The 19,649-nt window shown below is 31.6% G+C and overlaps 1 protein-coding gene across 6 annotated transcripts in view; it reads right to left on the reverse strand.

Annotated features, from left to right (window-relative positions):
* Window positions 1-263: 263 nt before the first annotated feature.
* Window positions 264-19,649, reverse strand: part of LOC106459060 (phosphatidylinositol-binding clathrin assembly protein LAP-like) — a 95,987-nt gene continuing 76,601 nt past the window's right edge. For 5 of the 6 annotated variants that reach the window (XM_022385459.1, XM_022385456.1, XM_022385458.1 and 2 more), the window contains 6 exons: window positions 13,957-14,817; window positions 12,849-13,038; window positions 11,187-11,307; window positions 7,395-7,493; window positions 5,010-5,219; window positions 264-4,338 (listed from right to left, as the gene is read on the reverse strand). In XM_022385459.1, coding sequence (XP_022241167.1) covers window positions 5,013-5,219; window positions 7,395-7,493; window positions 11,187-11,307; window positions 12,849-13,038; window positions 13,957-14,817 — 1,478 coding nt within the window. In that variant the 3' untranslated portion in view covers window positions 264-4,338; window positions 5,010-5,012. The remainder of the gene's footprint in view (window positions 4,339-5,009; window positions 5,220-7,394; window positions 7,494-11,186; window positions 11,308-12,848; window positions 13,039-13,956; window positions 14,818-19,649) is intronic. The other variant, XM_022385460.1, reaches the window with a different exon arrangement.

Consider the following 19,649-nt stretch of genomic DNA (forward strand, 5'->3'; position numbering starts at 1 on the left):
CCCTAGTAACATACTAATTACAAAAATTATGCCAATATGGCAGTTAATCCCACCAATTACCGATGTGGTTTTCTATGTATCTTAAGAAAATGGTGAATGTAACCTTCATTTTTTTTTTTCTGTTAGTTCTTCACACTAGATGTAGTAAAAGTTACATTGAGAATTGCAATATACAAGCCCCATCAGTAGTGAATAGTATATAAACAAATAAGTTATTTAAAGTTTAGAAATACTGTTAGGAAAAAATGACCCAAAGGCTCTAGTTTCTACAACCAGTTAAGTTTTATTTACCATTTCCAACATAAAATAACAGAAGTTACACAAAGTTTGCTGTATAGTTTGACTCAAAGATTTCTATTGAGTTAACATTGATGGTATTGCTTTTGGGATGTACAGAAGTACAGGAAAAATAAATACTAATAACAGACAGATTTGCCATCCCCAAAGCCCAGCTTTGTATGATCACTGACAAAGCAAATAATTATAAACTAGGTATTTTACAATGGAATGATTGTTTTTAGGCCTAGATATCTCAGCAGTTAGAGACTAATATATCCGGTAAAGAATCTCACCAAAGTTGTTTCCTAGAGGTTCTGGCTACTGTAGGCAAACCAAATGATCTACTTAAGGAAATGTCTTTGATATTCATGTTAATCTGTCTGTATGGTCTTATCTCAATCTTCAACAACTTTCAACATAGTTGAAAAAAGATACCACACAGTCTAAGTACAGCTAACAATGTACACACATTGGACCTATAGTGTAACAACTTTCTAATAAAACACCGTAGCTCCGCTTAAATTGTAATATTTTACATGTAACCTAATGTTGACCAATAGCTGAAAAAGTACATCTCCATGCCTCCCCTCTATATACACTTCATTATACTGCAGCTATATTTTAGTTGTAATTACACCTTTGCAGTTATGTTACTAAATGGCAAGTTCATTTTTGGCAAACACCAGCAAATTCACATGTTATATCATGTTTTAATTTGATAAAATGGTAAATATTCAGTTCAAATTAGGATAAACTAAACCAATATATTCTTTTAACTGACTTACAACACTTGATATCAAAACCAATGCTACTTTTTTAAGTATGACAGAAAGAATAAACATTATGTTTAAGGCTCTCACTCACTGTATATATTAAGAAAACATTATTTTTCTGAACAAGTAATTCAATAACTTTGTGCTGTACCAGTTTCTTTAAAAAGAACAAACAGTAAATAACATCTTCACACCAAGTATTATACTTATATCATACTGGTGATTATACTCAACTTAACTAAATTACACACACAGCTGATGGTTTTATTTCATAAAAAACAAATATCTTCAACTGCTTGCAACTCGTAGGAACTACTAACATTGTACTTTCCCAATATTTGTATATAAACATCACATTCTTATGTGTACTTAAAAGTTTAGAAAACAATATCTGGTAGATGTGTCAAGTTGAACAATGTATTATTCACTATCAAACTTCATATATGTGCTATTCAAAACATAACGAATCTTTTCATACTCTTTGCTGTAAAAAACAATTTTTGAGTGGTCAGGCCATTTCTATGGGGGGTCTGGAGGCATGCCCTCCCCGAGAAAATGTTTGAAAATTTCATTCTATGAGAATGAATATTGAGTCATTTTAACTACAAATATTACATACATACAACGTAACGTACAGAATTAAAAGAAGCAAGTTTTAATACATAAGTTGTAGCTATATGTGCCAATGAATGGCCTTACCACTTCCTATGCCACCGATACCAATCTAACGTTAAAACTGTGGTGTCACATGAGAAATTGCTACCTAATGAAAATTATATTATATTACAGACCCTTTATTACATTTACCTCAACAACTCTGTTCATTATACATCTGTTTGTGAAACCTTGATATTTTGGGGTTTGTGTTGTATAAATAAGATTACTGTTTGTCCAAAGTACATTTTTCATTCATTCAACAAATCAGTTTTTTAGTATTTACAACTCCTTTGGAATCAGTGTGGAAAATCTATTATTTACAGACTCAATTCTTTTTTTTACTGAAGAGCCATTCTAGTCTGATATGTATAAAATCAAAATACCACCAGTTTAAAATATTAAATCATACTCTTAACCAATTTCTTTTTCTTTTTTTTTTGCTTTTTTATGCAAGTGTTTATAACAATATTCATAAGACAGAGCTGTGCAAGGAGAAAAACCTTTTTAGAATAGTCCTGTTTCCTCTTATTTGTTCAGGGAAGGGATGTTTGTTAAAAAAAATTTTTTTCTTTGAAGATCTTTCGGCAGAGTAGTTTCTTGCATCATCATACTAGCTTCTTACATTTCATTACAATTATACACACCTAAAAATAACAATGGAAAAGAATGTGTCCCCATAAGGACCATTTTTTTGCCCTAAAATCCATCAATTAATAATAAAGTTTTGAGAAGGTAACAATAATTGGTGCTTTTGGCAGTCCCAGTACTGCCCTACCTCCCAACAATCAATATGAAGATTTGTGTAATGTGTTTTGTCAATATGGGGTGCATATTATGGGTATTGTACCACTTTACGAAAAGAAATCAGTTGTTTATGCAGAAACAAACTTGACTTTAACATCGAGCACATGCGCATACCACCACCATATTTATGGTACATATTTCACATGTAATGGGATATATATAAAAACTAGTGTGATACATACACGTGCTCATAAAGTAAGGACAATAAATATGACATAATGAATGCTGAAAATCTTAGCAACTGTGACATCAAATATTCCTATACACTCTCACATTCATAATAGTGACATTGAATAGTCATACTCCTTACTTTTCTCCATTGACCAGCAGACATGCCCAAGTATTGAAAATGGGATGTGACAGTCCACCAACAGTCAAAGGGTTCCTGCCCTATTTCAATACCATGTCACTGGTGCAGCAGGGTGGAATGCAGTAGTTCTGGGGACATAGGTTCTAGTGACGTGAACTTTGTGGAGTTGAACATTTCTATCTACTCTTTCACATCATCTCTGTACTTCATTCTCACTATAGCCATGCTTTCTACAGGTTGCAGGAATAACACTGTGATACTGTGTGTGTTTCTTCCTTAATAACACCCTGAAAAGGTAATCATAGATGTTTTTGGAGTTGCTACCTGCCAGACTTTCATGTATGTTCCAGTGATTGAAATTCATAGTAGGGCCAAAAACAGCTCTTTAAGGGGACCCCTCCTTTTTAACATTTTTTTTCAAACTATTTTATCAAATTTAGACAGGTACAAAAAAAAAGTTACATTTTAAAAAGACTCACCAACAATGTTTCACAAAAACTCTTATCTAAAACATTTAATCTTGGCACTAGAAGAAACAGAGAGAGATATGAATAAAACATAGTTACAAACTGTCAAATTCATTTTGTGATATGTAAATAGAACATTTTAGTTTTTACAGTTTTAGTTATATTTACATATCAAACAAAACTGTTCGCATGCTTTTTTTATGTGTTTAAAATAGAAGAACTTTGAACCATCACAGAAGTGTCATTATGTACGTACATTTACATTTCCGCTAGAAACTACACAAAAATAAGTAACTTCATTTCAGTTTCAATTGATGCACTACAATATTCACAGTCGACTTTTGGATATTTTTCTAGATTCAATATAATAGCTACATATATCTGTGTGTGTGCATATACATAGGCATACATGTATAAATATATATATAGACACACACACACACAAGCTTACTTGAATCAAATGAAACACACAACTGCCACATATCATTTAGTTAACAATGGATAAAACAAGTGTGTGATATTCAAACAGAACAGAAACAATGCTCAACAATAAATACTTTAACAAACTACCTACCAAAAGAAACACAAAATTCTGCCTGCAGATGTTCTATACAATATTACAGTTCTTCTTCCTACCATTCAAATATGGCACAAACAATGTTCTCTCTAAGATAAACTCAACTTTCACAAAACCATCTGACTTTGCATAAATATGGAAATACATATGTAAATGTAAGTACCTGATACAAGATATGGCCTTTCGCATTTATATATATTAACATATGAAATATAGATGCCACAAATATATACTATAGATAAACAGAATACATCAGCAGAGCATGAACAACAGTTTCATTCACATTGTTGAAGTCACTCCCAAGTTTATGGTGATCAAATACAGGGTAGATAAGTTGATGAAACCTTTCTTTGGAACTCTCAAGCCTAAACGTACAAATCTTTTATAGATACAATGACACAAGCCTACATAATATTACAATCTCAGAATGTGGTGGGGTATCTTCTATGCATCAGTTCTATCTAAAACTTTCTGAAAAAAGAAAAAAAAAATCATTATGACCAAAGTTTACTTTTTAAACTCTTCAAAGGTTTTTGACAGAAGGCTCTTCATTTGCCGTTTAAAACTCACAACTAGAAATAAAGAAAAGTCCTAGTAATTTTGTATAGGTATCTCATTTTCACAGACAAGAGATGCTTATTTTATACACAAATTTATGCTTATCAAGCGACATTAAACATACTTCTCCACACGATTAGAATGTTTTCCTCTGTATTCCAGTTACATAAACAAAAGGAGGGAAAAGGCAAAACAAGCACCCCAATTAAAATGCGTAGTATATTTTGGTTGATATTTGATAAATTTAGCTAATACTTTTGATATTACAAAAAAAACAAAAAAAACTACTTCTCCACACGATTAGAATGTTTTCCTCTGTATTCCAGTTACATAAACAAAAGGAGGGAAAAGGCAAAACAAGCACCCCAATTAAAATGCGTAGTATATTTTGGTTGATATTTGATAAATTTAGCTAATACTTTTGATATTACAAAAAATACCAAAAACTTTTCATTTTGTTCTAATGTTTAACACTGAAAGCCTTCAACATGATTGAACAGAAATTTCATAGTTCAAAAACTATGTTTTTTGGTAGATAAGATGGGTAGATGTGGGATGGTGGAATTGATAAAGACGAGACATGCCTTTCATAGTGCTCCAAATGGATCACTGGTATCAGATGGTGAAAGTTTTGAGGATCTCTGCATATTACCCACAGGTTGTTGAGGTTGGATCCCTCCAAAGATTCCCATGGGCTGTTGAGGCTGAGCAATTCCCATCCCCATGGACATATTCATTCCACTACTCATTCCCATACCTGTAGATACCATTGGGGATCTCATTGCATTTCCTACCTGAGAAAAAAGAAGAAACGTAAAAGTTTAAGCTGTAAAGATAAAACTGAGAACTTTTGATGTACTTTCATAACAAAGGATACTGATTCTGTAAGTATTTATTTATAAATCAGAATTGTTTTGTGATGCTAAAAGATGATTTCTCAAATTTACTTCTTTTTTTTTTCTGTTCTCTTCTACTGGTTCTACTATTAAAAAAACAATTCACCTAAATCTACCACCAATTTTGCAGAGCTAACTTTGAGGAATGTTTGAGAACCATTAGATATAGGTGTACTTTTATATAATTTTCATTAAGAAGAAACAAAAACATTCTTAATATCTATCTTTGTTCTACTTATATTAATTGTTTTTTGTTTTTTATATGTACTATTTTATTATCAAAGGTATTTTTTAACTAATTCATAGTCAACCCTTCAGGGTCCAGTAATCTAAAAACTAACATTACACAAATAGCAATAAAACAAATTAAGTATTCAGCTAAAAAAAATAACATTGCTGAACAACATCTCAAAAGTATAGGGAAATATATTTATCAAAACATTATTTAATACCAGAGGCTCTCAAAAGTAAAATCTTAAAAAATCCATACCTTTATCAACCATACTGATCACCTTTTATGAAACTGACTTCAGTTACAAATGTGCAATTCAACATCCAGATATAACAAACTAAACCTGTAAACTGATTTCAATAATGGAACTAGACTAAACAAGTACTAGATATTTTGTTTGCATTATGCATCTTAGTAAGTGCTGATCAAGCTAAAGTAATTAAGTGCAAAATCACACGGAACACGAATAACATAAACATCATGGAATTCTCCTCTAAAAAAAAAAAAGCTAGCAGAAACAGTAACCAACCTGCAGCAAATGTTGGTCATGAAACTGTTTGTATAGCCCCCATACTTCTGTATCAGAGACTGGTCCCAACTGCTCAAAAGTTAAAACATAATGGAGAAAATACCATTACTGTTCAAATATGAATTCTGCAGTATTCCATCAGCTCTGTTCGATTCCCCTGAACTCCCATGAAAAGGAAACAATACTTCATTGGGTAATTACTGCTGGTTTGTGAGGAAAATCTAGATTGTTAGTTGTAACAAGAAACACAAGTCCAAAACGTTCTTGATGGTGACTCTGTGTTTTATGGTGTGATATGACCTTGTGGATCAACCTACAATGCCAATGCTCTCATTTACTTGTACGTACAGTGTATGTCACAAAGATATAGGAGAGCAATTGTCATCTTTGGTGGCTATGGAAACAGACCATCAACAAAAACCATCTTAGAAGAAACAGTGATGATAGTTGTGATAATTTCAGTGAAAACATTGTGCTCTGCTCCAAAAAAAGAGCTCTTTATGACAAATACAAACTATACGCATAAATTCTTCTGCGTGTTGAGTGTAAGACCTTCCATGCCAGAGACAATGCTGACTTATTGTGAAAAAAGTTTTGGAATCTGCAGCAAGCCAACCAACTTTGTTTAGTGGTGAAGACACTGGCCTTTTAGAGATCATACAAAACTCAAGTTCAATGACATATTTTTCACGCTGGAAGCAAAATCTAGTAACAGTGAGAAGAACAAAACAAAGGACTTCATATCATCTTTACACATGCAGTTGGTGGATGTGATATAACATCACATCTCTTTGGTATTGCCAAGGGTCTTCTTCTGAAGTTAAAGACTAGACTTTAGACATCAAACTAGCAAATTCATAAGAGATCGTGCTAGCTGAGGAGCTCTTCTTGCCTTGTACAATGGAAACTTGAATGATGAACTGGACAAGTTGAACCATATTAAATTTACAGAGAAAGTTACTACCATTGTTCAGGCAAACTGTCTTCCTCCTACTCTTCCTATGCAATATATAATTGGAAATAAATTGTTATACAAATATTTTTTGGCCAACTTTGACCATAAAAGCTTTACAATTATCATACTTATGGTTTTTTTAATACACATTTTCCAACAACATAATTCAATATCTTTAATATATTGTTCATGTGTGCCCTTCTGGATAAAAATCCGTTGGAATTGTTTTTATTGCATTATTTTAGAGCACTGGACTATTATTGTTTTAACAACTGTGTACCTCTCTTATCAAAATTCTAATCATTACTACTGAAAGTTGTTGTGAGCAAGCATTTTTGAAGTATGTAACAAACTTACCCCAAAGCTTTGTTGTAGAATTCCAGGTTTTGGTTGCTGAGTAAAAGAGCTACTCATAATACCAGCTCCTGTTCCTCCTCCAAACTGCCCAGCACTACCCTAAGAGTTTCAAATGTATAAATTATTCTAGTCTTAAATATAATAATTGAAGAAAAATAGTATGTGAAACATACGAGATACTTATATGTAAGTAATATTCAAAAGTTATATATTAAAATAAAGCAAACCTGCATTAACAAAATGACCCGTTACACTTTGTATATTTTACCTACGTGTAAGGAAAAATGGTGCCTGTATTGAAAAGATGCGTCATATGAGATCAAAAACTTTTCCCTCGCAGAACATTTTCAGGATTTCAGGATGTTTTCCATTTGAATTTCATAAATGTAAAAGTATCAGTGATTTAGTACGAGACTTTAAAACATTGACTGTAATCACAAGCATTTTTCCTATTTAAATCAAATATTTTTAAAATAGGCATGTATCAAAACGTATGTTTTACAGAGATTACATATTGAAATAATTTGCAGCGTTGTGGGTGGGATGCCTCCATTTTCATTTCCTGTACTCTTCTAAAGATACACCAAGACTAAGAGCACTGAAAAGAATTATATTCAGATCTGTGTGTCTCACAAACACTACTACTGGAATCTCCTAGTCAATAATTATCTGTTTCTTTGGAGTATTTCCAAATTGCTTCAACACTGTACATAACCAACTGTACGTGGTACAAATTTCTTTCACATACCACTAGTTTAGTAAAGAAGGTAGGAATGGAACAATAGAGGTGAATGCCTTTGTGAATTATATTTGAGCTCTAAAATGTTCATTTCAAATACGGTTTCTACATCTCTTATGTTCCTCTGCCAGAATCCTCACTTTGAATCAAACAAAGGACTTGAGGAAGGAGAGTTGTGCTCCTCACCCCTAAATAGCCATTTAGAATGGTCAACCAAAACAGCAACTTTGAATAATATGATTAAAGACATCATGCACATTCAGTTAATGTCCTTAAAGCTGGTCCTTTTAACTCTCTCAACACAGGCTCGGTCAATTTGACCAACCATGTGACCTTCTTGTACTCGTTTAATACATATAACTCTCAATATAGTGTGTATATCTTCACAAAATTTAGCAGACTTTCAGTTAACATTATAAGTTTTTCACATAAAAAATATCATATTTTTAGTAAAGTATTTTTAAAAAACAAAATAAAGATTTGTCCATAAATATTTTGAGTATTTGTTTTGAATAGTCTATGTGCTAAGTGATTTTCATGTTAAGATTAAAAAATACTTTTTCTCATCTCAAAAATCTCAGAATTCCTTTGTGTAACCCCTAAAACTTCCTGAATACATTTCAAACATTTGTTTTCAGTAACACTTTATATTTTATCTGTTATTTTCTCTACCATATCAAGAAATGGGATCAGTCAATTTGACTAACCTCGTAACCACCAAAAAAATCAAAATAAATCTAAATTACTTTTTTTATCTTTCTAGAAGGACTTCAAATTGTAACATGAAACTACATTCGTTTATCCTAAGTAGTTTAAGCTGGTAACAGTATACATCTACTTATAATTAAATTTTATTGTTTTAATGCCCTTTTGATTGAACTATGAACAGTGTCTAATTACTATCTGTACCATTATAAGTTGTTAATCACTCGGGGAACATGCAGCTCAAGTTATGCTATTGAATTACATTACCCTCGAGCTGCTTGTGTGCATTTTTATTATATTATTATTTATTTTACTTAATATAATCTTAACTAACCTAAAAAGATCCCTATTTCAACATTTTAGTTTCTTTTATAATAATAAATAAAGAATAAACATGAAAAATAAAAAATAAAGTACTTAACCAATGTTATTTTTTCTTGCTGTTGATTGTCAATGACACTTAACCCTACATTTTTTAATACAAATGGTAGTAATGCAATAAATTATTTCTATTTAATTAAATAATGCACCAAAAAACATAGACTAATAACATGCAAAAAGTAAACAATTTCCCCTAACTCTTAAATTTTTTCTATCTTTCTAACTATGAAACAAGAGCTGTTACAAATTCATCCAAGCTAGTCGTTAGCTTTCCCATGGGAACGGAGCTTGTACTCTGAGCGAAATTGACAATTATCTGTTCAGAACTCAACATTATACAATACATCATTAGATAGATGAAAACCTTAGTTTTCTATTAGTTATAGGTAATATATAATTAAACGTAAGATAGAACTATAAACAATTCCTGAAAGAGAAGATGTGACAGGTGATCGTGGTAGGAGGGGGGCCAATTTTCTATTTGATATCTCTGTAACCAAACAACCTGGTCTTCAAGTAGGTTTATTTTTGTTCATAATTCTTCTTGAAGTATTGTCTTTTTCTTTTGACTGCTCACTTAACATCAACTTGACATCAGTGTTGTAACCTGTTCTAATAGTTGGGTGCGTTCTTTTTGATTATTTAGTACAAATAATGCCAAGTCCAATCAACATAATAATAAATTAATCTATTCTCTCTCTTCAAAAGTCTCTTACATGATGCTAAGGTTATATGTTGTGACACACTATGGTTTGTAGAAGAAATTAATCTTAATGATAAACCTGTTTATTGCTGCATTTCATCCATTTCAACTGCTATTAAGAAAACCTGAGATAAGATTGCTAGAAAAAAATAATATACTACACAGGTCAAAAACTATTCAGCTTGGTTTCAGATAAACATTCCGATACACTGACACATGGATGTATTTACCAAGTTTCTTGTCTGTATTGTTCATATTTTGACATAAGGAAAAAGGTTCATGAATTGGGGGTGTAAGTAGAAGAACATTCTCATCTCCTTCCACATGTATTTGAATCACAAACAATAGACTTTTCTGATACCAAAGTCACATGTGAGGAATCAAGAGAAACTTACAAAAAATGAAATAAGCACTGTTGATTTCACTGCTGAGGCCTCCTATAACTCGACATTTTAATGTCCCCAAATAAATATTATTACACTATAATGTCACATTACTTTTACTTGTATTTATAGCAGTTTTCCTTCTTACATGTTGACCCTGATTACATTGCATTAACATCAACAAAGTACTTAACCTTTGTGTAATTTGTGTTAATGTTCTTAACCATTTCCAAATTTAGTTTTACTATTGTATTTCTCCTTATATGAGAAAAACTTACCTATTACTTTTTAATTACTAACACTGGTAAAGTAAGATGAACCAAATCAAAATGTAAACATCTTGCAAAATAATTAAAATTTATGAGATGCACAGAGCCGTGTTCTAGAGAAAGAGGAAAACATACCTGTAAAATAAACTTGACCAGCTGCCTAGCATAACAGCACACAGTACCCACAAATATAAACAAAAAAAACAAGTGTATCCAAGACAGAAATAAAAAGGCAGGTATTATACATATATGTTGACAATAGAAACCTTAGACACATAAAACCCCATAAAAGATATTCAATTTGTATATTACAGATCCAAAGTGCAGACATATAATTCTTTGCATGGTCACAAGAACTTATACATTTAAAAACAAAATTTCTCTATTTTTTTTTTGCCATTAGTATGTAAACCATGAAGGGTGTTGTCAATGTTCTGAACTTCTATAGACATAGAACGAAAGTAGTAAGCAGACAAAACAAGTTTCTGGTTAGTTAAAAAACAAAGTAGTTTAAACCATGATATCTGGTTATCACGACATAAAAATATCATTCGAAAGCACAAGAATAAATCCTCAACAAAGTTTCTGTACCTTACTCTTTACAGTACTTACCATTGGTTGATATACAGATTGTGAAGATCCCCAACTTGAGCTGACTGATGCCCCAGCACCAGTAGTTGCAGCACCAGTTTTTGAGGGTGGTTTTGAAGAACCCCATTGGTGGCCTCCAAACCTGTAATTTGCAATGGACATCAGTTTTTAAACTAAAAAAATTAATAGCTCACCAATACAAGTGTTCTAAGTAAACATAGCAGGGGTAGACAATTATGTTAAAACTAAATGAATCACATTAAAACTAATACGTAAAATTCACTCACATCCAAAGTAAGTTCCAATTTCAAAAGATTTTTTGCCCCCAGATACAAAATAAAAGATAGATGCAAATACAAATTGTAGCAAAGTACCATTATTTAAAACGTTCAGTGTTAAACAGTTTAGGTTTAAATTTGTTAAGTCTACTAGCCTAATAGAATTACTATTATTATTTTATTTTTTAAAATTTCTATTTAATTATTTATCAACGAGGAAATATCAGGTATAAGTTGTAAAAAAATTGTGTAATAATTTTTACTGCTCAATATAATTTATGTTAATACCGAACTTCAAATCTGTGTTCTTAGACCTAAGAAAAAACTTCTCGGAAATATCCAAGTAGCCAAGATCATGAGGTCACAATCGAGAACAGTCATGAACTATAAAAATAAGCCTACACATAAATACTGTTAACAATGTGAAGTCAGCAAAAAATAGATCCAAGAATACAAAAGTGCAAACAAATAGAGACTTAGGACACAGTTCCTTTAAACTTTGGTGGGTGGAGAGATAATGTCATACCAGTTAGACTAGTTTAGCTATCACATACATTTTGATTAACTACAGATGAGATCTGTCCTAGTTTCTATTGTGTTTAAAAAAAAAGACTAACCATTTTAAAAATCTGCCAGATTGTCATATAGGACTTACAAATATCTGGGATTTTAATAGTAGAATTTTTTCTAAAGAAAAAGCCAGGTTCCTTTCTATTCAAATATGCACAAATAAAACTACCATCACAATTTATTACTTATCACTACAAAGCATAAAGCATGTTGAATTATGAAGTAGACCCAAGACACCCCCCACCCATTCTGTGACATTAATAATATCGATACATATTCATTACTTTTCCTTTTTAGTTTCACGAAGCCAAACAAGGGAGTACACACAGAGTAAAAATACAACAAAACAAGTAGATCAATCAAAGAAAATGGTGACTCATCACAGTTAACACACTACCCAGATGCGTGTAATTCCATTATACACGAAATAGGATGAGAAACAAAAAAGGTAAAAATAATAATCCATGCAGTAAAAAGCTAGAGTTCTTGACAAAGCATAAATAAATGAATTTTAATTCCTATTAACCTCTTTTCCTCAGATTTATAGGATATCTATATCTCTTTCTATATTTTGGAAGGTTTCATTTTATTACAATGTTTAACACACACACACACACTAGTTACAATGCAACCTACACATGAATTTAATATCGATTGTGCTAATATATAAAAATATGCACTGCAATGAGTAGAATAACTAATAAGAATAAAGTTTTGTTCATTGTTGAATAAACACTACTAAGAACAATAATCATACATGTATTCTTACCAGCTTACACAGTTTGTTTTCTTAAATAATATGTAACATTTCTCACCTTTTCAGTTGATAACTTACTTCATTTGTTGAGCAGGACCACCAATGTAAAGATTCTCAGCCAGACTGGCTAAACTAGAGTCTAGATCTCCCTTTACAATTCCTTTTGCAGTGGGTTGTGTTTTCTTTGTATCTGAAACTATTGTCGGTGGAATCCTAACACCACCTGTCACAGGTTGCGGCTGAAGTACATCTCCAAGGAGATCAAATCCTTGATGAGCAATAATAATTCAATATACAAATCTGAAGAACATCAGTAATATTTTATACAAATCACCCCCCACTTCAACTGTTCTAGTGTATTCATAAGTTTATTCATACTTCACTAAGTAGATGGCAAGTCTTCCTAATGTAAACTGAAATCATGTTTTGCTAATGGAAAACAATTTAATAAAAAATCATCTTTTCAGGTTCTCTGATAAAGACTAAAAGAGAAACTGTAAATGTTTTAACTTTTATCTAACAGAAAAAGTCAGATAGTTATAAAATGTTAAACACAAATGAAACTAGAAGCATTTATATGCTATGATCAAAGCAATTGCATATTTGTTGTTTTTATTTAAAAACTAATTTTATTTAATTGTTAATAAGCTTGTGAAATTACCAGGTAATGAAAATGGTTAAAAATAAAAGATTCTATCTAAGCTATGAATTAAATTAAAACTTAAACCTAAAAAAACATACATAAGAATATTCAAGTATCATGTATAGAAAACTCTTCCTTAAAAAAAAATATCTATTAATCAAAGAAATGTATCCGTTTTGCTTTAGATATTTTTCAAATTATTTATAAACGTAGTAATCCAAACAGTAACAACTGTCTTTTTAACCACACATTTAGAAAAAACTATGCATTTCATTGTTATCATGCTTTAGGATACAAACCATTTACAAAAACAGGAAATATGAAAATTAAATAAAAACCAATAAACAAAACTTACATGCAAAAAAATATATATTTTTTTTTATTAAAAATAACTCCAGACAAAGTGTGAACTGAAATAGAAATAATGCAAAAATGGTATTCATATTGCAAAAAATATAGAAACTTGAAAAACAACAGAATTGGAACCAAACAACCAAACAAAAGACATCTCAACATGGACACAACTTTGCAATCCAATGTCACCTGAACTTGAAGACCCTGCTCCAGTTAGAGGTTTAGTTGGAGAACTCAGCCCTGAGGTAGGAGTGGGTGAAACATGTGCTCCAACCAACACTGGAGAATCCAAATGAGGCACAGAGGAGCTAAGTGGAGACCCAGTTACAGGACTGACTCCAACTGGTGAGAAAGACTTTGCTGAAGACCTGGATCCTCCCAAGTAAGAAGATGAAGCAGGAGATGCAGAAGGTCTATTCATGGCTTTTTGGATGGTAAAATTAAGATCATCAAGTGCTGAAGACTTTGGCGATTGTTGGAAAGAAGAAACACCTTGTAAAGTATGAAGAGAAGACTGGCCATGATCTAAAACAGAACTTAGACCAACTGCACTAGAAGGCATATCCAAATTTCCAAAAGGAGAAGGTGGTGGTGTTGGTGGTGCTGGTGTTGTTTTTGATGTGGCTGCCACAAGAGAAGGATGTGTGTTTATTTCACCAAATCCAAAATCAGCTTCATCCATACTGAAGAGATCCATTTTTTCCTCGGACTGAGAAGGAACTTTAGCCACATTGTCCATGGGAGCAGGTAAAGATGAAAGAATTTGAAATGAAGAATCAAATGGACTTACACCTGGAACAACAGTAGGTCCAATAGGTTGTGGACTATCTCCCCAAACAAGATCTGTTGATGTTTCAGTTTCTGAAGCAACCACTCCATCCAAATGGTCAACTTGTTCACCAAAAGCAGGCTCAGGTGGATGAGACAATATTGGTGTAGTTCCTGCTCCTTTCATTAAATCTGCTGTTGGAGATGGGGAAGTTGATCTTCCATAAAGATCTGCAACAGGCAGCATTAACCCACCTCCCCCTAAACTATGTTCAGGTGAGGCTACAGTTAAAGAACAATAAAATCTCATCAAAAGCATCTCAAAGTAAAGATTCAAAATCAGTGTAAAGTTAACACAACACTATACAAATTAATCCAGGTTATTAATATATATTTATAATCTGTGGTCTACCATGCTTTATGCATTTTATTTAATATTATGCATGAAATTAGAATAAAATCTGTTATAGTCCCATTTACATGTGCTCAAATTTGTTTAAATCAATAATAAGTTAGCATACAATCCACATAATTATGTATTGTGTGTTTCTTAAATTACCTTAAAACTAATAAATGCATCATATAATGCTTGGCTAAAAAAGCATAATAAATCCTTTTTTTCAGTAACTTTCAGCTCTTCATGTTTTAGTGAACACTAAGAAAAAGCTCCTATAACTTCCCATGACTGAGTAATATTCAGTACATTCTATACAAGTACACAGTTATTTAGGTTTGGGTGCACAGATATATTGCTATCCAGTTACTTTTAAAACTTAAGCCTTGTGTGAACATTGGCTTTCACAGTGAATATGCATATACCCAAAAGCTATCAAATGATAAAATTTACAGTTTTGTTTGTGTGCAAATATACTAACTGTGAAACAACATGATAAGCATGCCATAAAGACTATCTTTCTCAGCTTTATCAATGACTTCTGGCTAATTTGCCTTAGATTTGCAAAAGTGCTTCATTTCATAGGTGAAAATAACCCATGCAAACTGTAACTGTAGCTGACCATGTAGAGCTTATCTTAACTACATAGGTCACACCAGCTTTGTGGATTTTTGACATTTTCCACTTACCACAGAGTCACTTAAATAATACAACTTCATGAAATAGATAAATCAGGTATACTGGTCGTTTTGGTGTGTTTTTTGTTGTTGTTTTTAAACAAAACTCCAACTTAGGGCAGACAGAGCTTGTAGCAAATAATACAGCCATATAACAAGAGTATTGTCCTGTTAAAACATAAATACCAAATGGATACAGCCATTGCTTTTTAGTCTTCAGCACAAAACAGCATACTTAAGATGCCTTTACTAAAACACACCTAGTTTTCCTTCTGATACTGATAGTGCTTCTATTAGTATTAGGCCTTGTATTCTTGCCTGTCCCACCCTTGTAACAGTGGTGGTGATGAGGACTTACATTACACTTCAGGTCTTTAAATTCATCTCCTTCTGACATCTTAACAAATAAGTTATCTTTCTCTTTTTTTATTATTCTATTAAAGAATGTTTCAAGCTAATTGATCAGAAGAGTCAGCTGTTACCAATACTTAAGTTGACTTGTCACAAGTAGCATCATCTTGACTAATGAGCATTTACAACACTAGTCAAATCTTACCATCATTGTTGAATGTTTAAATTTACAATAAACGTTTATATAAAGTAAAATTCACAGTTTTTGTATTAAATAGTCTCTTAATATCCCTAATAAAACATAATCAGAACTAACTACAATTCTACAAGCAATGAGTGTAAATTACAAAAACTTATGAATGTTTCACAATGAAAGCTTACACACAGTTTTGAATTCCTGCCAAGAAAACCTCATATATTATTCCAAGTATCAATAAGTACAAATTATGTTTATGCCCCCAGTGATGATATACTGTATGTTTAAGTCCCACAGATTTGATGATGTAGTATCTGTTGTATATTACGTCTGCAAGACTGGGGTGGATTTTCTAGTTACCAATGACATTTTGATCTATGGAACTGAAACTTTCAACAGCTCTAAAACTTTGCATGTAGCAAATGTTATACAAGTTTCATAAAAAAATAATCCGTCCATCCAATATGGAGATACCGTGTTCACATGGTCAGGATGGATGGACAGGAGTAAACCAATATGCCCTGTTCTGCTTTGCAGTGGGTGCATGAAAAATACACCAAAAAACAACAACAGTGTATCACATAAAAGTGGCATACATAAATTGTACCAGTGGTCTGTTCTTCATTTCCCCAAAAGGGGTTCCAAAGGCTGCATATATGGATCACCTGTTTTAATCACTTGCACCACTATACACTAGTGTGCTGTTTGTCAGTCAGTCAGTACGTCATTATACACTAAAATGACATCACATAAGGGATGCTTAATGTTGCAATTTCTACTGTCATGATGTCAGTAAAATGTGCTCTTGCCATGAATCACAAGAAGAATTATGCACACTGTAGGCTAAAACTCAGCATGACGTGAACTTCAAAAGCAAGAAATAAAATTATTTGTTACTCTTAATTTTGGTTTTATTTACTCTTGAAACAGAACACTTTCGTGGACCCTGCAGAAATACATCTAGTAATATGATATTCTGAAAAAATATTCATTTAAAACAAGTATAAAAACTAACAACTTCCTTGATGTATGGTACCTTTCACCTTTCAAATATAATTAGTCAAATGTTGTTCTAAACAACTGGCTACTCTCTATCTTTTTGCTGATGTTAAAGCACATCTCAGTTTTAAAACAAAGATTTTAGAGTGAATATAACCAGTCTGTAAGCAACAATTCATTATAAGAGGCACTATTTCTGTGGCAACACATTAATACACGATACTGAACCTAACATAAACATCCAATATTAAAAGGATAACTAGCTGAGTATATTTTACATTCTAAATTATTTAACAGTTATATTTCAAAGACTTTAACAGCCATGTTTAATTTTTAAAAATAGCTTGAAAAAGCTAAATACACACAAAGAAAAAAAGAATTTTATTAATCAAATATTCCTCCCTCTTCTTTATCTTCTTAAAAATAATGTTGAATTAATCTCAGCTATTTAGTGTAGACTACATAACCTCAACTATTAGAAAAGTTAAACCTGTTAATAACATGGAAAGCAAGTGATAAATATGAAAAATTAAGGTTAAGATATGGTATATAACACACACACACACACACAATCAAGCCACTAAAATTAAACAAATGATCTCACTACACAAAATAAATGCACTTTTTCAATATACACTGTTTTCAGGTACTGTAAAATAATAAAACGAAACATGCAATCTTTCCATGTCACAAAGTTACAATACACTCAGTTGGATGCACTGTTTTCTGTTTGAATTGAGTCAAGCAAAACAAACTCAAGTTTGTTTGTTTTACTACTAAGATTAATTGTATAATCAGAACTACTTCTAATAAATTTGTTCAGCAAAATGCCCTCTAAGATACTGAAACTAATGACATACAAAGAGTGATACTATCATTAAAGCTCACATGTATGATCACTTATTTAAAAAAAATTATGACAATATCTCATTGTGAAATGAGAACAACAATGTTAATATAGTACAGTATTGTTGATAAATACATAACATTAGAAGCCAGAAGAGAAAGAAAATTAATTGCTAATGATGTAAAGTCATTATCTACATCACAACTCGCAAAGTAGTCAACTTATCCATGAACACGGGGAACTCAACAGATGGTCCTTTACATGAAAGAGTTAGCTTAAATTGAAAGATAGCATGAAACTTACATTAATGCTATTATACCCAGATGGGTGCATCCTGCCTGGAGAGATGCATCACTGAATTAAAAAAAACATTGTAGTCATTCTTCTGTACACTTTTTGTTTTGAAAACAAAAAACTTCTAAGTAGAAATTAATTCAATAAAAAATCTTATTTATTGGATTTTATAACAAATTAAAAAATACCAATTTTTAATTCTAGTTTATTTTAGCTCTTGAAGAAGACATTAATGTTTTGAATTTGAATTATTTTCTGAGTACATCAACCAGCCTCATAGGAGGAAAGTTGAAACTGTTTGAACATGATGTTGTCATGATGTGATGTAATTGTCTATACCTCAGCTTCAGGAAGTCATAGACTGACGAAATAAACATAACAAAAGCTTTTTTCTATTCTTTACAACAGTATGAGCCAGTACGACTTCCAGTTCAGGGGACAATCACGCAAAGATTGGAACAAAGTGAGAAAACCTTAACTTGGTGATAAATCACTGCATGAAATTGTTGGCATACAATTTATCATCATAATTACAGTTCTGCTTTTTTTTTTAAAGCATGCTTTATCATTTTATATTTCATTTACATTGCAGTGTGACAGAAAAATGTTTTTCAAGGAACAAGATAAAGTAGGCTTAAATAAATCATTTTCAGCTTGACTGTATCAGTTTCATTTCATAAAGGCACTACATTATTGGCCTAAATAGCAATTTGAATTGGAAAAGAAAATTGCCCAAAATAAAGGTAAAAAAAATATATAAATGGATATAGAAAAGGCTTGAAACAAAAGTATATTAAATGAAACTCTCTGATTAATAATTTGCTAAAAAATTGGTTTGCTTATAATTTTGGAACTGTAAAGTAGTAATTTTTATTCAAAACCAGTTTATTCATAAGCATAATTAAACTACATGTGTGTGTTTTTTTCAAATCAAAACAAAAGATAACATTTACAGTTTTATAAAATAAAACTTCATGATATGATAATTTTTTACAAGAATGTAGGAAGACAAAAAAAAAATCAAACTAAAATTTACAAACACAAAGAGTTGTAATTGTTTCTTAAAAAAATATGTCATAATGAAATCTTTTCAAATTTTTGAAGTTGTGAATAAAAATATTTTACTCACAGAAGCTACATAATCTGTAGAAAGTGATTCTAAGGTATCAAACTATTTCATCCAGTAGTTTATTTTCACAAGGCAATAAAACAGCCCTTACAACTGGTGCGGGTTTGGTAGATTTAATTCCAACCTGTGGATACAGCCCTTTTCTCATTCCCACTTAGATTAGGTAGACAATATAACATCCACAATAATATATATATATATATATATATATATACACACACACACAC

This window comes from Limulus polyphemus, unplaced genomic scaffold, assembly GCF_000517525.1.
Source record: "Limulus polyphemus unplaced genomic scaffold, Limulus_polyphemus-2.1.2 Scaffold553, whole genome shotgun sequence".
Lineage (NCBI taxonomy): Eukaryota > Metazoa > Arthropoda > Merostomata > Xiphosura > Limulidae > Limulus > Limulus polyphemus.